General features: G+C 43.3%; 1 protein-coding gene across 2 annotated transcripts in view; it reads left to right on the top strand.

Moving 5' to 3' along the window:
• The window catches only part of LOC311265061 (nucleolar protein 4-like), a 157,758-nt gene that overhangs the window by 27,722 nt on the left and 114,262 nt on the right, over positions 1-15,774 (top strand). For both annotated transcript variants that reach the window (XM_084366376.1, XM_084366377.1), the window contains exons 2-3: positions 6,294-6,446; positions 9,693-9,804. In XM_084366376.1, the coding sequence (XP_084222502.1) occupies positions 6,294-6,446; positions 9,693-9,804 (265 nt within the window). The remainder of the gene's footprint in view (positions 1-6,293; positions 6,447-9,692; positions 9,805-15,774) is intronic.

The raw sequence follows: 15,774 nt of genomic DNA on the forward strand, positions 1-15,774 counted from the left end.
CTTAAGGTGTCCCCTGAACACACACATGCTCACACACACACACACACACACACACACACACACACACACACACACACACACACACACACACACACACAGCCGCCCTGTGGCCCACATAGATGTGTGTGTGTGCATGCTGTCACATAAGCTACAGTCCTGGGCCAGTGATGTGCCCTGCAACCGTAAGGAGGAGAGGTGGGGGAGGTCCAGTGTGTGTGTGTGTGTGTGTGTGTGTCTGTGTGTGTGTTATGCTCTGTAGTTTGTATCTCTTCGCATGTGTGTAATTGAATCTCTGTATATTTGTCGCAAGTGTAGGTTTTGGTGCTTGATATTGTGTGTTTATGTGTGTGAGTTGATTTTACGTCACATTCGGTCCCAGTATCAGGGACAACGAGCATGGGAGCAGACAGTGGAGGACAAACATGTCCTCTCTTCCCATCCCATCCCTCCCCTCGGTGCTTTGTGTGTCCCTCTCTGTGTGTGTGTGTGTGTGTTGCTGTGTGTGTGCGTGTCCTGGAGCTGTGCTGTGTGGTGGCCCGGCCCTCCTGTGATGTGCCATGGAGAGGGAAAGGGCACTGCTGGTCTGGCACGCTGTAAACACTCATCATCAGCAACAATGAGCCAACGGTATCATGTCAGAGCTTCTGTGTCACAGTCTGAAGAATAAAAAAGTGTATTTCACACTTTCCAACGATATGTCACACTTTATTATACGTTGACATGAGGAAGCTGAGTGACGGCATTATTAACCTTTTGTTTCACTTTCGCGTCGGTGGAAAGTTTGCTGTTGTTTCATTCATGCTTCAGAAATAGCATTTTATCAGATTTACATCATAACAACTTCGTTTAAGAGTAATTACCATGGCAACAAATTAAAACTTGTCAGGTGTCTTTGACATTACCTGCCGTCACTGCAAATTCACTGTGTAAATTAAAATAACAGTTATTTTTAAAACATCACGTCTCTGCTGAAAATCTTTGTTCTTGTGTTTCTCATCGAGAAGAAAAGTAACATCATATTCTCCTCCCACGACTGTTATAGTTTCTATTATAGTTTGATTTAGTCGATAAAACCTGTCAGAAGTGAGACTTGCTCTGAACCTGCTCGTTGTTACTGTGAGCGGGAAGCTTTACGAGCTCCGGCGAACCCTTTGTGGACGCGTTTTGCCCCGAAGGCACCGCTCAGGACTGACAAAAGTCCTGCCACCTCCTCCACATGTTAACGAGTAAAAGAATATGATTTCATTTATGGTTTCATTCACAGTTATTGTCCTCCTACAAACATGAAAATACCTTATTTCTCGTTAAGTATCAATCATTATTTTAAGGGCGGTTGGTGTTTGTAAGATATTTGCACAGCACTGGTATCAGGTTGTTGGGGCGATGCCTTTATGATGGAGTGAAGAGTTTCGATATCGATGTATCGGCTGATATAAACCTGTTTTTTGCAGTAATCCCTCAAATGTGGTTATCAAACAGTTGTGACAGAAGTATGTAACAGAGGCAGCATATATTACACATTATCCCAAGTGTGTTTCTTTTGCATTTTAATCTCTGAAAGTAAAGTTTTCATATCGTTGCCTATCAGACAACATATATGTGACATCTATCTGTGATGTGAGAGTATCAACATATTTTTCATGCAAACATCGTCATGTCAGGGTCACTGAATGATTCATTGGTGTTTGAATCGCTTCCCATGAGGAGGAGTTAGTTTTATTATCGGGTTGTTTGGAGTTAAGAGGTTAAGAGGGGTTTCTAATATTCATCGCTTAATTTTTATTTTTCCTGTACAGTCATGTCATTGCGGCAGCCGCCACATATTGATTCATATTTAAGCTCCCGGTTAATGTAGGCTTACTTATACCATTGTTTTGTAGCTTGTAACTGAACCTTGGTCATAGATAACAAGCTGCCTCCACACGTAGCTCACCTGCTGTTGTGAAAATGGGATCAGTGGTGAGAAAGTCCCAAACTCGATTTGTGTTTTCTCGGCAACTTTATAAAACTTATAATACTCCTGACGAATAAAATCCACAGAGCAGAGAGAGGGACAGAGAGAGGGAGGCGGGTCAGACCGGTGAAATGAGTTGGAAAGAGAACAGAAGAGAAAAACAAGGCGAGGAGATTAGTAGCTTGTGTGCAAATAAGCTGGAAGGTGACGTAGAAATAAAATGCTGTCCTCCTCTCCTCCTTCTCAGCCCTTCCCTCGACCGTAGCTTTGAATATTTGCTGTTAATTACTACCGAAGATTGGGAGCCCTAAAAGAGTTAGCATCGTTAGCAGTGATAGCAAACCAAATGCATAGACTTTCAAAATATAATGAACACAAACTCATGTGATTGTGTTTGAAGTCCTCCGCCCCAGAGCTGAAACACACTGACGGTAATTATAGTTTGTGTTTTATGAATCCTTCAGGAAGGTGAGTTGTTTCACCTGCATCACGCCTCTCACCATCATCTTCCTCCACCTCTTTGTGTCCTATGTTCCCTCCTTTGTCTCCTCTGAGTCTTGTCTCCTCTCCTCTCACATTTTCTTTTCACATTTCCTCTTTTTACTCCTCCTTCCTGCTCCCACTGATAGCAGCAGCAGTCAGTAACCATCCCACCGTCTTCCTCCTCCTCCTCCTCCTCCTCCTCCTGCCTGGCAGTTGTAATGGCATTGGGGATGGGTGGGGGTAGGTGGAGGAGGGGGGGGGGGGGGGTTGGGCACATTAGAAACATCCCCTCTGTGATAAGCTGCAGCTGGTTACCATGGCAACGCTTATTACAGTACCTGCACCCTGAGACGGGGCGGGCGAGGGGGGTGGAGAGGGAAAGATGGAGAGCAGAGAGGTAGTGGGTCAAGAGTGTGTCCTGATTGTGTGTGTATGTTTGGATGTGCAACAGTGCACGTGTGTTCGTGTGTGTGTGTGTGTGTGTGTGTGTGTGTGTGTGGAAAGGCTTCAGTTCATTGGCTCTCCATTAGATGCTCTACATCTGGTAAAAGCTGTGCTGGGAACATTTCTTAGGAATAATGAGGAGAGACACACACACATTGTCGCGCACTTGCAACCGTCACTCACACACTCACACACACACACACACACACACACACACACACACACACACACACACACACACACACACACACACACACACACACACAAACACGCACACACACACACCTGTCACCCAGGTCCCTCTCACGCAGACAGGTGGGCAGGCGTCCAGCCTCCTGTCGGCTGGATGTTTAACACAGTTCACACATGTAACAGGTTGTGTCATGTGACGTGAGATATCCTTACACACACACACACACACACACACACACACACACACACACACACACGTTTAATCACTACTGAAGTCACACTGCAGCAACAGCTGTGTGTCCACATCCCGTGTCTGCTCCTGCAGCTGTATGTGAACATGTTTTCTCTTGTGTAAAGAACGAAGCTCCAACAATCAATAATTTAATGTGTGCAGAGCTCTCAGTTCTTTGTTTGTGTCAAAGTCAGTGACGCACTTATGAAGAACGTTTTGGACCTCAGGAGCGTTTTGAGACCAAACAAGAGCTGAAAGCAGAGTCACTGTTGGTCTGACTCTGTGGATGTGAAGCTCTCTAATGTTGTTGGGTTGTAGTGAAGTTGCTCTGCGCCTGTTTGTAAAGAGAAATGCAGCTTTCAGAGCAGCTGCCCGGCTTCGAATATGATGTCGCAATTCTGGTGTAGAGCTGAAACGATTAGTTGACATAACACAGTAAGATTTAAATATTTTTAGTCCGTTCTTGCTTGTTTTTTACCGCCAACTGGACAAAATATTATAAACCTCATCGGGTGATCTGAAGTACGAACGACAACAACACGAATTACGACCTCCAGAATGAACGTACGGTCCAAACCAACGGCTTCACATGCTCTGTGTGTAGAGAAGTCCTTTCCCTTACACACTGTAGGTCTGAAAAGACAGTACACACTGTGAAAATGATGTTTTCAAGCAGAGAAACCACAGAAGAAGAGAAATACTGCACAGCAAATTATTTTTACCTGTGTGTGCAGAAGAGAGTTTCTGACAATAATTGAGACACACACACACACACACACACACACACACACACACACACACACACACACACACACACACACACACACACACCTGCCAGATCACCTCTTACTGGTTACCATGGCAGTAGCAGGCCTCACCATGTGCTACAAGTTTGCAGCTGGGGAGAAAGGTGTGTGTGTGTGTGTGTGTGTGTGTGTGATGCACCACCTGTTGTTATCCCCTAACACATATTGAGCTCTCTGAGCAGGTAGTGAAGCCCTCCTCCCTCCCTCCCTCCCTCCGTCCATCCATCCCTCTGGTGGTCTTCATCCCTCTCCTCCGTCCTGTCGCTCTCTGTTCCTTCTCTCTCTTTTTCTTTGTCTGAAAAAACATCCAGACTTCATGTTTCCATCCTCTCGAGTCCTTATTTCCAGAGGTACACCTCACGCTCCCAAAGCCTTGTGGGAAAAAAAAGGTGGTTCCCAAGACTTCCTGATATTCCCAGAACTGTGACTGTGTGTGTGTGTGTGTGTGTGTGTGTGTGTGTAGGCGTGTGTGTGTGTGTGTGTGTGTGTGTGTGTGAGAGAGACAGATGCAGAGAGACCACTCTGTCCTCTGGGACGTTTGGTTAACACACAGCAGGTGTAGACGTCTTTGTCTAATTCAGTCCTGTCACTTAAGTATAATCCTACATCATTAATTTATTGCACACCATTAAACATCAGAGGAAACGAGCACCTTGTCAACACGGCAACATTTCATGACTTTAGAGATCCACAGCAGCTGGAGACAGGCGAGGTTTCTGCACATAACTGCACAACTCTTGATTGATTGTGTGATTTTTTTCATGTTATTTTCAGGTTTCAAATTTGTATTTATGCTCCTTGACTTGCAGCACTCATATTTTCTCGTACTATGTTTATTAGGAAATCATCAAACTGAGTCTTTGATTTCAATCATCAAAAATCAAAAGCTGCGTCGGCCTTTCTCCGTGTTTTTATCTCCGTCTGTAGCCGTGGAAGGAAACACGTCACAGCTAGCTTAGCTTATTCTGTGTGCATGAAGACGATGAGATGTTTCACAGATCCTTCATTGCTTTTGTTCGGGAAGAGGGTTCGCTCTGGACAGATTTCAGAAAACTGAACTTTGTTACAAACTGAATTTCTATCTTTTGCTGTTTGTCGTCGGGAGGTCTTTTATTCTTGGTGAATGTTATTTGAAATCTTCTGACTGTAACCCACAAAAAGCCTCCAGGATGAAGCAGCTTTGACAGGATCTTCTTCCATCAGCACGGAAAGTCTTGATTCAATATGCTTTGTATTTAACTCTGATCTATAAATCCTGTTTATGTTCGTCTATGCAAGTCACATTTCCACATTCACATAAGTTCACCAGCGACTCTTTGAAAAAATCCTCATAGTTACTGTGCACTGAAGTGTCTGGATGACTCATAGCTTCTCTTTGATAGCAGATAGTAAAGACAGGAGTCCGTAACAGAGCTCTCGTTTGAAAAGAAAGTCCTCGTTTCCATTTTCTACTCGTGGAAATAAGAATGTAGTCATGCAGTGCCGGCCTACAGTGTTCACCTCAGCCATTGAGTCTAAAGACCCTGAAGCACGATGGAGGGATTTCATTGAAGCACTGATGTGAGAGTTTGTGCTGGTTGTGTTTTTAAATCTACAGTTAACACTCATCTTTTGACAGCGCCTGTTGTTTTTTGTTGGTTTTCTGTTTGAAGCGTCTTTGGGTCACTAGAGAGAGTATTTGATGTTGTTTTCATTAAAGAGCTGGAGACAGACATCATTACAGAAAATCTGCAATCTGCTTGAGATTTTCCTCCATACGTGACTGCAACGATTATGTGGTTATTTGAATTGTTGAGGACTAAATAATATTTGGATCAGGTGTTTGTCTTTCTCCTAAACTATCCACTTAGTTCACTTCAGTTCAGTTCAGTTCAGTTTTGGGTTGAATATAGTGTTGCAGAATATTTTGTATGTTATTATATCTGTTTTAAATAGTTCGTGGGGTTTGGAAGTTTCTAGATTCAACAAGTCGTATCGTGTAAACGCTCTCCTCATGTTGTGCTGATGTCTCAAACATGTCCGTCAGGATGAATCGAACTCAACTGGCTGTTTTTGACAGTATTTTGAATAAATTGACATCTTTGTATACCATGTTATTGGTTACTCGTTGGACATCTTTGTGGCAGTGTCCTGTCTGTTTCATTAGTAAAGATATTCACAGTTTGTCCTCGTCTGTCTCTAGTGTGTGGACAGCGTATCGGGCGTGGACTCGTCCCTGAAGCGCGTGGCGGTGGTGGAGGACTTCTTCGACATCATCTACGCCATGCACGTGGAGATCAGCGCAGATCCCGGCAAAGCCCCGAAACACGCCGGCCAGAAGAAAACCTACAAAGCTGTAAGAAGACTTTCTCCTTCTTGTTTTGAATTTAAACATGTGGTGGTTTCTGTCTCCTCTGACTCTCACTCTGACTCACCTCCACCCCACAGAGTGAATTCACTCTTTCATAACTCGTGTCGGCGGTTGCTTCACACTCTATCTTCTCCCTTTCTCTCTCTCTCTCGCTCTCTTTTTCTCTCTTCCTCTTCTTTTGGGCTTCATTCCTCTTTTACTAAAAGTGTCTTTGTCTTCTGGCAGCTTCAGTTTCAGATCATTTGTCTGAAACTTTCTGAAAATAAACTGGTCAACACATCCAGTCAGTAGACCTTTGTGTTTTGATCAGTTTGTTTAAAGCTGGATTAATCAATTCATTCATTGGTCGATTCACAGAAAAACAACTTTATTTTCAAGTCATTTGTCGAGAAAACTGAGCAAACATCCTCCTTCCAGCTTCTCATTTGTGAGGATTTACTACTTTTGCCTTTTTATCTTTGAGTTTTGGACGATGAGGTCGGGCAGCTAACAATTATTTTCACCGTCGTTTAATCTGTCAACTGTTTTCTTGATTAATCAATTAGTTTTTCGATCTTTTAAATGTCAGAAAATGATGATAAATGACGATCACTGTTTCTCAAGAACCAAGAAGACGTCCTCAAATGTCTTGTTTTGTCCACAACCCAAAGATATCCAGTTTACTGTCATAGAGGAAGAAAGAAACCAGAAAATATCACATGGAAGAAAAAATAACAATATTTTTGCCAAATAATGTAAAAGTTAGGGTTATCTCTGCTGACACAACAAGAAATCTGAACTGACTTGAATCACCCGAGGCTTTAGGAAATTGTGATTATTATGAGGGCCGACAATCAGCATTATTTCTGATTATCTGTGTTTTTCGTGTCTGATGTGCAGATAAAGTGAATTAATTTAAAAAATGCTCACTCATATCCCGCCCACAGCACTATCTGATTGGTTATTTATCACAAGTAATAATCAATCAACACCGAATACTCTGAATCTGCAAAGTAACTAGTAACTAATGTTATCAAATAAATATAGAGGAGAGGAAATATAAAGTCGCAGTCAACGGAAATACTCAAGTACAGTACCAACAAATTCTACTTAATCAGTATCGGCCCTTAAATAAACATATCAGTCAAATCCTGATCGAACAGTTGTGAGTTAAATTAGAATAAAATCTGCAGATTAATCAGATAGTAAAAATAATTACCCTACTTTAAAAAATGTTTCCATATATTTAGGTCACAGATGTGCATTTGATGTGTGTGAAAGTGGGCTAGCCTCGTTATCACAACCACCGTGATTCAGTTCAACCTTCCTTTCTTTTTCTCCTTCATGGCACTGCATGAATCCCCCAGCCACTAACGCTGTCCTTATCCTAAAAACAAATCTGACCTCATAAAACCAGCTAAACTGTCTGATGATGGAGGCTGATGATGGAGGAAGGTGTAGAAACAGACTCTCTTCTTCAGATTGTGAGTGTTGGGAGACGAGTCAAAGTAAATCCAGCTGTGCTGTTGGAGCCTGAACCCGTTGTCTCAGCTGCTGACGCTGCCCTCTGCTGGTGAAACGGGGGAAGTGCATCCTCTGCAGATTTATCTTTGCAGAGGGTAAAAGCTGCGACGCCTCTGATTTCTTCTTCATTTTTCTATTTTCCTGACATTCTCCTTTATCTGATGTAGTGATCCGATTATCTTTGTCCGCCTTCTTTACAAAGCAGTTCTTCATTCTTGTGCACAGACAAGGTTTGATCCGTCAAACTGTCCTCTACGTCCCTCAATTAACACACACTGTATATGCATACACACACTGTACATAGATACACACACTGTATATACATACACACACTGTACATAGATACACACACTGTACATACATACACATACACACACTGTACATAGATACACACACTGTACATACATACACACACTGTACATACAGTGCAGTTTAAGCCAGGAGCTAGCTCACCATGCCACATAGTTTCGGGTGTGAGTGCCACCAAAGGCTGTGAGTGACATTTGCCTTTGCTTTACCCCCTCCTTCCCACACACACACACACACACACACACACACACACACATACACACACAGGCTCCACAGCATCCCCCATCCCTCCGCGCTGGCGAGCATCCTCCCTTCCCTTCCTCCTCTCTTCTTCTTTTGTGTCTTTGTGTCTCTCTTCCAGAATAAATGTTTGATTAATTCATACGCACATTCGAAACACGCCCACTAAATTTATAGACTTCATATCCTCAGTGTCCCCGAGTGCAGTGAGTCTTTAAAAAAAAAAGAAATCCATCTTTAACACTTTGAGTCCATTTAAAACTGGCCATTTTTTATTTTTTATTTAATGAAATGTAGACAGCATGACCTGAAAGATGAAGAGAGTTGTTCAACAGAAAATGCTTTACTGATATAATAATATCATTTTATTGATATCAAAATCTGTCAGATTGAAGTTGGAGATTACAGTGCAGGTAGAGGACGTCATTCTGCACCATCAAGTTGATTGTAAGCAAATTAAAAATGGAAAGCAGTAAATGTCCAGCGTGCCTGATAAGAAAGCCCATCGTACATGTAAGCAGTCGGACTGAAAATCCAATTTATTAATTTTTGGGATACGCTGACACGTTTCAGCTCAGAGAGCCTTAATCAGAGCAAGTTTATTGTCAAACTGTTTGTTTTCATGTCTGAAGTTTGTTCCACATTGGAAGCATCATTACAAAAAAATGTGTGTTTATGTTTATATTCTGTGTGTTTAAGAATATCGGCCGACATATCAATATATATATATTTTTCTACTCCCTCGTACATGTATCAGTATCAGCACCAACATTTTTAAATTTCTAAAAATGCAGTTTACAGTTGACTGATTATTAATTAGTTATTAGTTATTAAATGAAGCTGCAGCAGATGTGAACTGCTCCTGGTTCTGGTGTAGCTACCTGTCTATTTAAAGCTCTTTCATCACTTTGAATCGCTGCATTCGCCAAACAAACATAATGTTTTAATAATATACTGCAAATTTCAATGATCATGAATTGTGGAAACCAAAAGAAATGACAGGTGGAAATCAGCAGCTCTGTCTGAACCACCCTGCCTCCGTCCAGACTCCACCGTTATATAACGAAATATCATATTCGTGCTTTCAGAAAGTAGAAAAACAGTTTGAACACCCCCTCCCCTCTCTCTCTCTCTCTCTCTCTCTCTCTGTCTGTGTTGGTGTCTCTCTCTCTCTCTCAGATAGCGGAGACGTACGCCTTCCTGCCCAGAGAGGCGGTGACTCGCTTCCTGATGAGCTGTGGAGAGTGTCAGAAGAGGATGCACATCAGCACGGCCGGACAGGACTGCAAAGGTACCAGCACAACACCGCAGCACATGTCCGAGTCGAGTCCGAATGCAGCACAGGTGGAAAACATCTTCCTGTCAGTGCGATCGCAATGAAAGACGTTTCTGATCGGCGTGTTGTTTCGTCTCACCGTCTGGTTTAAGAAAAGCTTCTGCTCACAGTGTAATTGCAGTCTCATCAACAGTATTTGGTCGGCGTGGCCTCAGTTGGTCAGGATATTATCAGCCCTGTCAATCATTTGGGAGAAACAATCAGCGGTTAACCTGCTCTCTGAAGTGTTTTCTATCATGTTAGAAGTCAAACGACGTAGATATGTCGGGTTATATTGCGTTTCTCCCTCAGTACAGCTGTCACCACAGTCTGGCACCAAAAAGTGAAATTTAGTGACGTAATGTTGCTTCCTCCTTTTTGAGGTTCCCTGGCTGTCAGCAGGAAGTACTGTTTTTTTTTCCATTGTTGAAGTTTATGAGGTCGTTAAGTGTGGTCGCAGGTTTAAATTTCCCACTTTGACCTCCAAGTGTTTCTGGTGCACAAACAAACAAAAACACAAACTGTAACAAAATCATTTACGGCGTCCATCTAAATATTCCACCAGCACAAATACTGTCCTCTACAAATACATCCGTCTCCATGCGTCTCCCATAGACTTCAATACAGCCGTCACCACAGTCTGGCACCAAAGTAAAGATCCAGTGACGTAATGACGCTTCCCAGAATGCACTGCATCAGATATTATAGATGCAGTCATGCAAAACGTTTCCTGTTTTTAACGCGGATGAACCTTCAGGTTACTGAACATCTCAGTGACTGTTATATAGAGCAGTGAGTGAGTGAAGGAGGGCAACTCAGATGATCTTAACTTCAGTTTAATTGAATTCATCACAATATTGGCATGAAATGAGTCCAGTCCTGGCAGAGACAGATATAAAATCCTCTCTCCCTCCGTTGTTTTTCTTCCAGCTGCATCTCCATTAAAACATGGAGGTTCAAAGGAACCTGTCCCTCGCTCCTCCTGAGCCTTTCGGCTCGCTCTCTTTGTCATCACTCCGTCTTATTCGCCTTCTTTCTCCACCGTGTCTTTCAATTAGAGTCCCTCCTTCTTTCATCCTTCCCTTCGCTTTTCTCACTCACATATTGACCGTCCCCCTCTTTGCAAAATCGTTAACACATCCCCTGATTGTGAAGACGAGAAAACAAAAATAAAATCAGGCAGATGAAAAAACCAATCGGAGAGAAAAATCCTGGTCATTTGCACCATTGGAAGGAATTATTGATTTAGCTTTTTATTCTTTACACTTTTACATTTAAAATATCGATTGTTTTACACAGACGTTTATTCCTGTGATGCTGTAAATGAGAAACAGAGAAAGAGCGTGAGTGAAATACAGAATAAACATGTTCGTAGATAAAAGGTGTGTTGTTAGCCCCGCCTCCTTCGTGCTCTGTTGGTCCGGTCCCTGCCACCACACCTGTCACTCATCTTGATGAGTAGATTGTGGACGAGCTAACACACGTCTGTGAAGCTGTCATTAAAAATAAAACTAATGGTCACTGGGTTTAGATGTTTAGCTCCTCTGTGTTTCTTCTCTCGACTCCACAGGAAACGAACAACATCACTCAGCAGCTGATTTAATGTAAACGGCGAGAGAGATGTAAAGTAGACACAAGAGTCGAAACCGCTCAGTGTGGAGGACAGGCTCTATGTTCTCACTTGTGATTGTAAATAGCAGCAGAGCTGTTCATCAGCTGTAGGTTTGAAAACTATTTGTTTTTCTGGAAAGACATCTACAGTTTACATCTATAGCAGTCGGGACAGTGCGCCCTGACACACCACAAACTGCTCAGGAAAGCCCTGAAAGACACGAGGCATCATCCTGGTCTCCAAACTCCTCAGATCCCAGTCCGATCAGGCATCCGTGGGATGTGCCGGAACAAATCGTTCCACGGAGGCCAAACCAGGACTCAAAAGGATCCTGGTGCCAGAGACCACAGGATCCTCCCAGAGGTCCTGTTCCGGGCCTCTATGGGACGGATCCAAGTCCCATCATGATGGGGCCTCCGGGGATTGGACTCGTTCCAGCGCGTCCCACAGAAGCTCGTTCAGTTTGGGATCTGGGGAGTTTGGAGGCCAGTTCGACACCGTGAGCTCTTCGTCGTATTAAAATAAAACTAAAGTAAAACTAAACTACTGTGGGAACTAATTACAACAAACGTATGCTGTTTAAACACAGGAAAATGTGAACTTGTCCTTTAAAGAGCTTCCAGACTCCCACACTGGAGAGAGGACATCAGCACCCACTAACATCTGGTCTTTGTCTCCAGTGGGAAAGTTAAGATCAGCGTTCATTCCTGGGATGAATAACAGGCGCGGCTCGATCTGTTCAGCCAGCGTTGAATTTGAAAGAGTTATTGATTTAAAAGGTATAAAGGGAAACCTCAGTAACATTTTCACCGGCCTGCTGCTTTCAGCTGTTCCCTGTTTTTCTGCCGCGTTTGTGTCGTCGAACGTGATAATAAAATAAAACCTGAAAGTCGAACTGGAAAGAAGTGATTCGGTTTACTCATGTTTGATAAACCTGGATACACACTGAGGTTACAGCCGGCTGCTTCCCTCCTTCACTCTTTAATATTGTCGCAGTCACTTTAATTGATGTATTTTGTATGAACAGGATTACTGAATGTGTGGAAATGATGCCGCACAGTCATTTTGTCCCATGATTCCTTAGTTTGGACATTTTTGACCCTTTTCCTCACTTAGCTTCCAGCCAACAGACGAGATGCTGACGTCCATCTTACATTCCTCTCCTCTGCCAACCCTGCCACCCCCCATTATATATATGTTCTCCAGCTACTGGCACCCTGAAGGCCCCCCCCTCCCCATCTATGTCCCTCATCCCTCCCCCATTCCTCCTCCTCCTCCTCCTCCATCCTTCCATCCCCCCTCCAGCTTGTCCATCTCTCTGTCTTGTCCCACCCACCATCGCCACATCCCGCTTCCAGCTCTTCTCTCTCCCATTATCTCCCCCAAGCCCTCCTGTCCCGTCGCTGTATCCCTCCCCCTCCTCCTCCATCCTCCTTTTGTCGCCTCCTCTCCCCGTCCTTCTAGACCCTCCATCCATCCCTCCCTCGCTCGCTTTCCTCCCCACACCCCTCCCGGGTTTTCTCCTCGTCCCTCATTAAACAGAGGAGTCATTGGAGTGTCCTGTCTCTCTCCTCAATTAGCCTAATTAATGGCTTTTAACAAAGAAAATGGCCCAGGAAACGAGCTCATTTTCCACATAGTCGGGGGAGAGAGGGAGAAGGAAGCGGTGCTGTGGGGGGGGCAGAGGGGGAGGAAGCAGGAGTGCAGGATGAAGCACTCGAGGAAGAGCCCACTCTGCTTTTTCATTCTCGTCGAGAAGTCGAGGTCGTTTTAAACTTTTCGTAGAAATTGTAATAATTTCCAGGACTCAGGACCGACTCCAGACTGAAGCCTTGATTCTGTGTTAAGTGTCTCTGTGCTCGTCTGAATTTTAATGTGAATTAAAGAGTTGGAAAGTGTCAGACGATGTCACAGATTAAAAAAAGGCTTTAAAGTTCAAAATGAAAAATGTAAATATGACGTTTCCACATTATTGAATTATTTATTTCATTAGGACATGAAACAAGTTGAGTAAACAATAAAACACACACACACACACACACACACTCACTCACTCACTCACTCACACACACACACACACACACACACACACACACACACACACACACACACACACAGAGTCAAGATAACAGCCGTGTTACTTCAGCTCCTTGTGTGTGTGTGTGTGTGTGTGTGTGTGTGTGTGTGTTGTGCCGTCACTGCATGCCACTCGGAGCGAGAGCAGCTAATTGCCTTCCTACCCTGCGGGGGTTCGGCCTCTCCACGACATGAGCACACACTCTCACACACACACACACACACACACACACACACACACACACACACACACACACTAACATGACCTCAGCCCTCTTTATCGCTATGCTGAAGTGACTCCTGCTAAAGTTCAGCTGTGAATTATTAAATGCAATTAATCAGCGTGGACCGGGGCCATGTTTAATTGACAGAGGCAGCAGGCTCACTGTGTGTGTGTGTGTGTGTGTGTGTGTGTGTGTGTGTGTGTGTGTGTGTGTGTGTGTGTGTGTGTGTGTGTGAGTGAGTGTGTGTGTGTGTCTGTGTGTAGAGTTTTCTTTTTATGTAGAGAAATGATTGATCCTCCTTTTTGGAACAAAATTCCACCAAACCATTTACTGAACAGTGTCAGTGTTATTTTGTTCTGTTCACACACACACACACACACACACACACACACACACACACACACACACACACACACACACAGTTTAAGAGGGTTTTGGTCAGAGGACGGAGATCGCTGCACGCTGTAGAGATTTTAAAACCCCTTGAGGCATATTTGTGATTTGTGATATTGGGCTACATGAAGGAGGAGATTGTGTACGTACACAGCAGCTAAGATAAAAACAAACCCAGGTCTAAGTCTCTTTCTCCAGGTATGTTCACTACAGACGCTTTTCACTGCTCTTGTGTAACAGGAAAGAAAGGAAACAGGAAGTAAAAGCATGTTACACATCACACTATCTCTGCATCTCCACCCCTCTGCTCCTCTGCCACTCGCTCATTAATCTTCTGACCTCTTAAAGGACGCGTCTGACGTCTGGAGCGTCTACAGAGTGGACATGAATATGGGCCACGGGATCAATACAGCTTAGCAGAACAGACGGCACCGTCATCATTGATTGGTGATTGATAGTCTCGTACGAGGACGGGAGAAAAGAGACGGAGAGTGTTTGAGAGTGTTTGTATTCTCCAGAGAGAGACGGGCGGCGATAACTGACCGATAATGTGACACAAAGCTGCCACGTGGTGCTCAACATGAGGCTCCCGACCCCTGCGTGGCCAGGATAGTGATGTTCCTGGATGCGTGTGTGTGTGTGTGTGTGTGAGGTGTCTCAGAGAGGATGTCATCACGCGTGTTTAAAGTTGTTTTATCTATAACAAATCTAATAACGTTGCATCAAGCCTGAACAATCAAGCAACAAGTTGAGAGTTTTAAGTTCAGGTCTGAAGTCAGGCGGCTTCTCTTTGTCTGTCGACCTCCAGCTCTACAGGGTCCTCTAGTGTTGGCTCTCTGACAAGACATGATGACAGACGGCATTAACAACCTGCTGTCAGTTAAAGCTGCAGATAAAATCACAACATAAAATCAGCTTGTGGATAAAATTCTTAAGATGGTGATAAAATAAACATCTTACAGTTACATTGATCTAAATATCAGCAGCTCTAAATGTTTCTTTTGTTTTAGCTTGATGGTCATTTTTTTATCTGTTAAGTGTTTTTTAATCCGTGTTAAAATATATTTTAAAGGTGACTGTATTCATGTTATTGCAGAAAAACAGCTTTTTACATGAATCTCCTCCATTTTGTGTTAATTAGGTTCACCGAGCCAAATCTAAAGCCGTCTTATACAGAAGTCCTGCAGTAAATCCTCCTTCATGACGGTGTTAATGTTCAGTTTGTTTTTGAAACTGTAACACAGAGAGGATTATCTCATATTTAATCATACCCACCTATTTTAACGGGGTGGACAAAATAATTTAAAAACCCTCGTTAGTATAAAATGTTTCTGAATGTATCTGTAAAACAAGACACCAAACTAAAAAACAATTGCTGGGTGAAATATCAACCTTCAGATTCAGATTCAGCTGTCAGACCTACTTTATTTATGTTCTGTGATTCGTTGACCTTTTGTTTCAACTTTAAGAACAAAACTAACGTAACATCCCACATATCACTGAAACATAATATAATGTATTAATCTCCGGTGAGAAGAAACAACATCATAATATCACAATCAATCACTGATGTCTTAATCTCTCAGTGCTGCAGTAAGTAACACCCCTTCATTAGTGATTTTACAAAGCATGGAGGTGTTC

This window comes from Pagrus pagrus (genome assembly GCF_965226575.1).
Source record: "Pagrus pagrus genome assembly, chromosome: 11".
Taxonomy (NCBI): Eukaryota; Metazoa; Chordata; class Actinopteri; order Spariformes; family Sparidae; genus Pagrus; species Pagrus pagrus.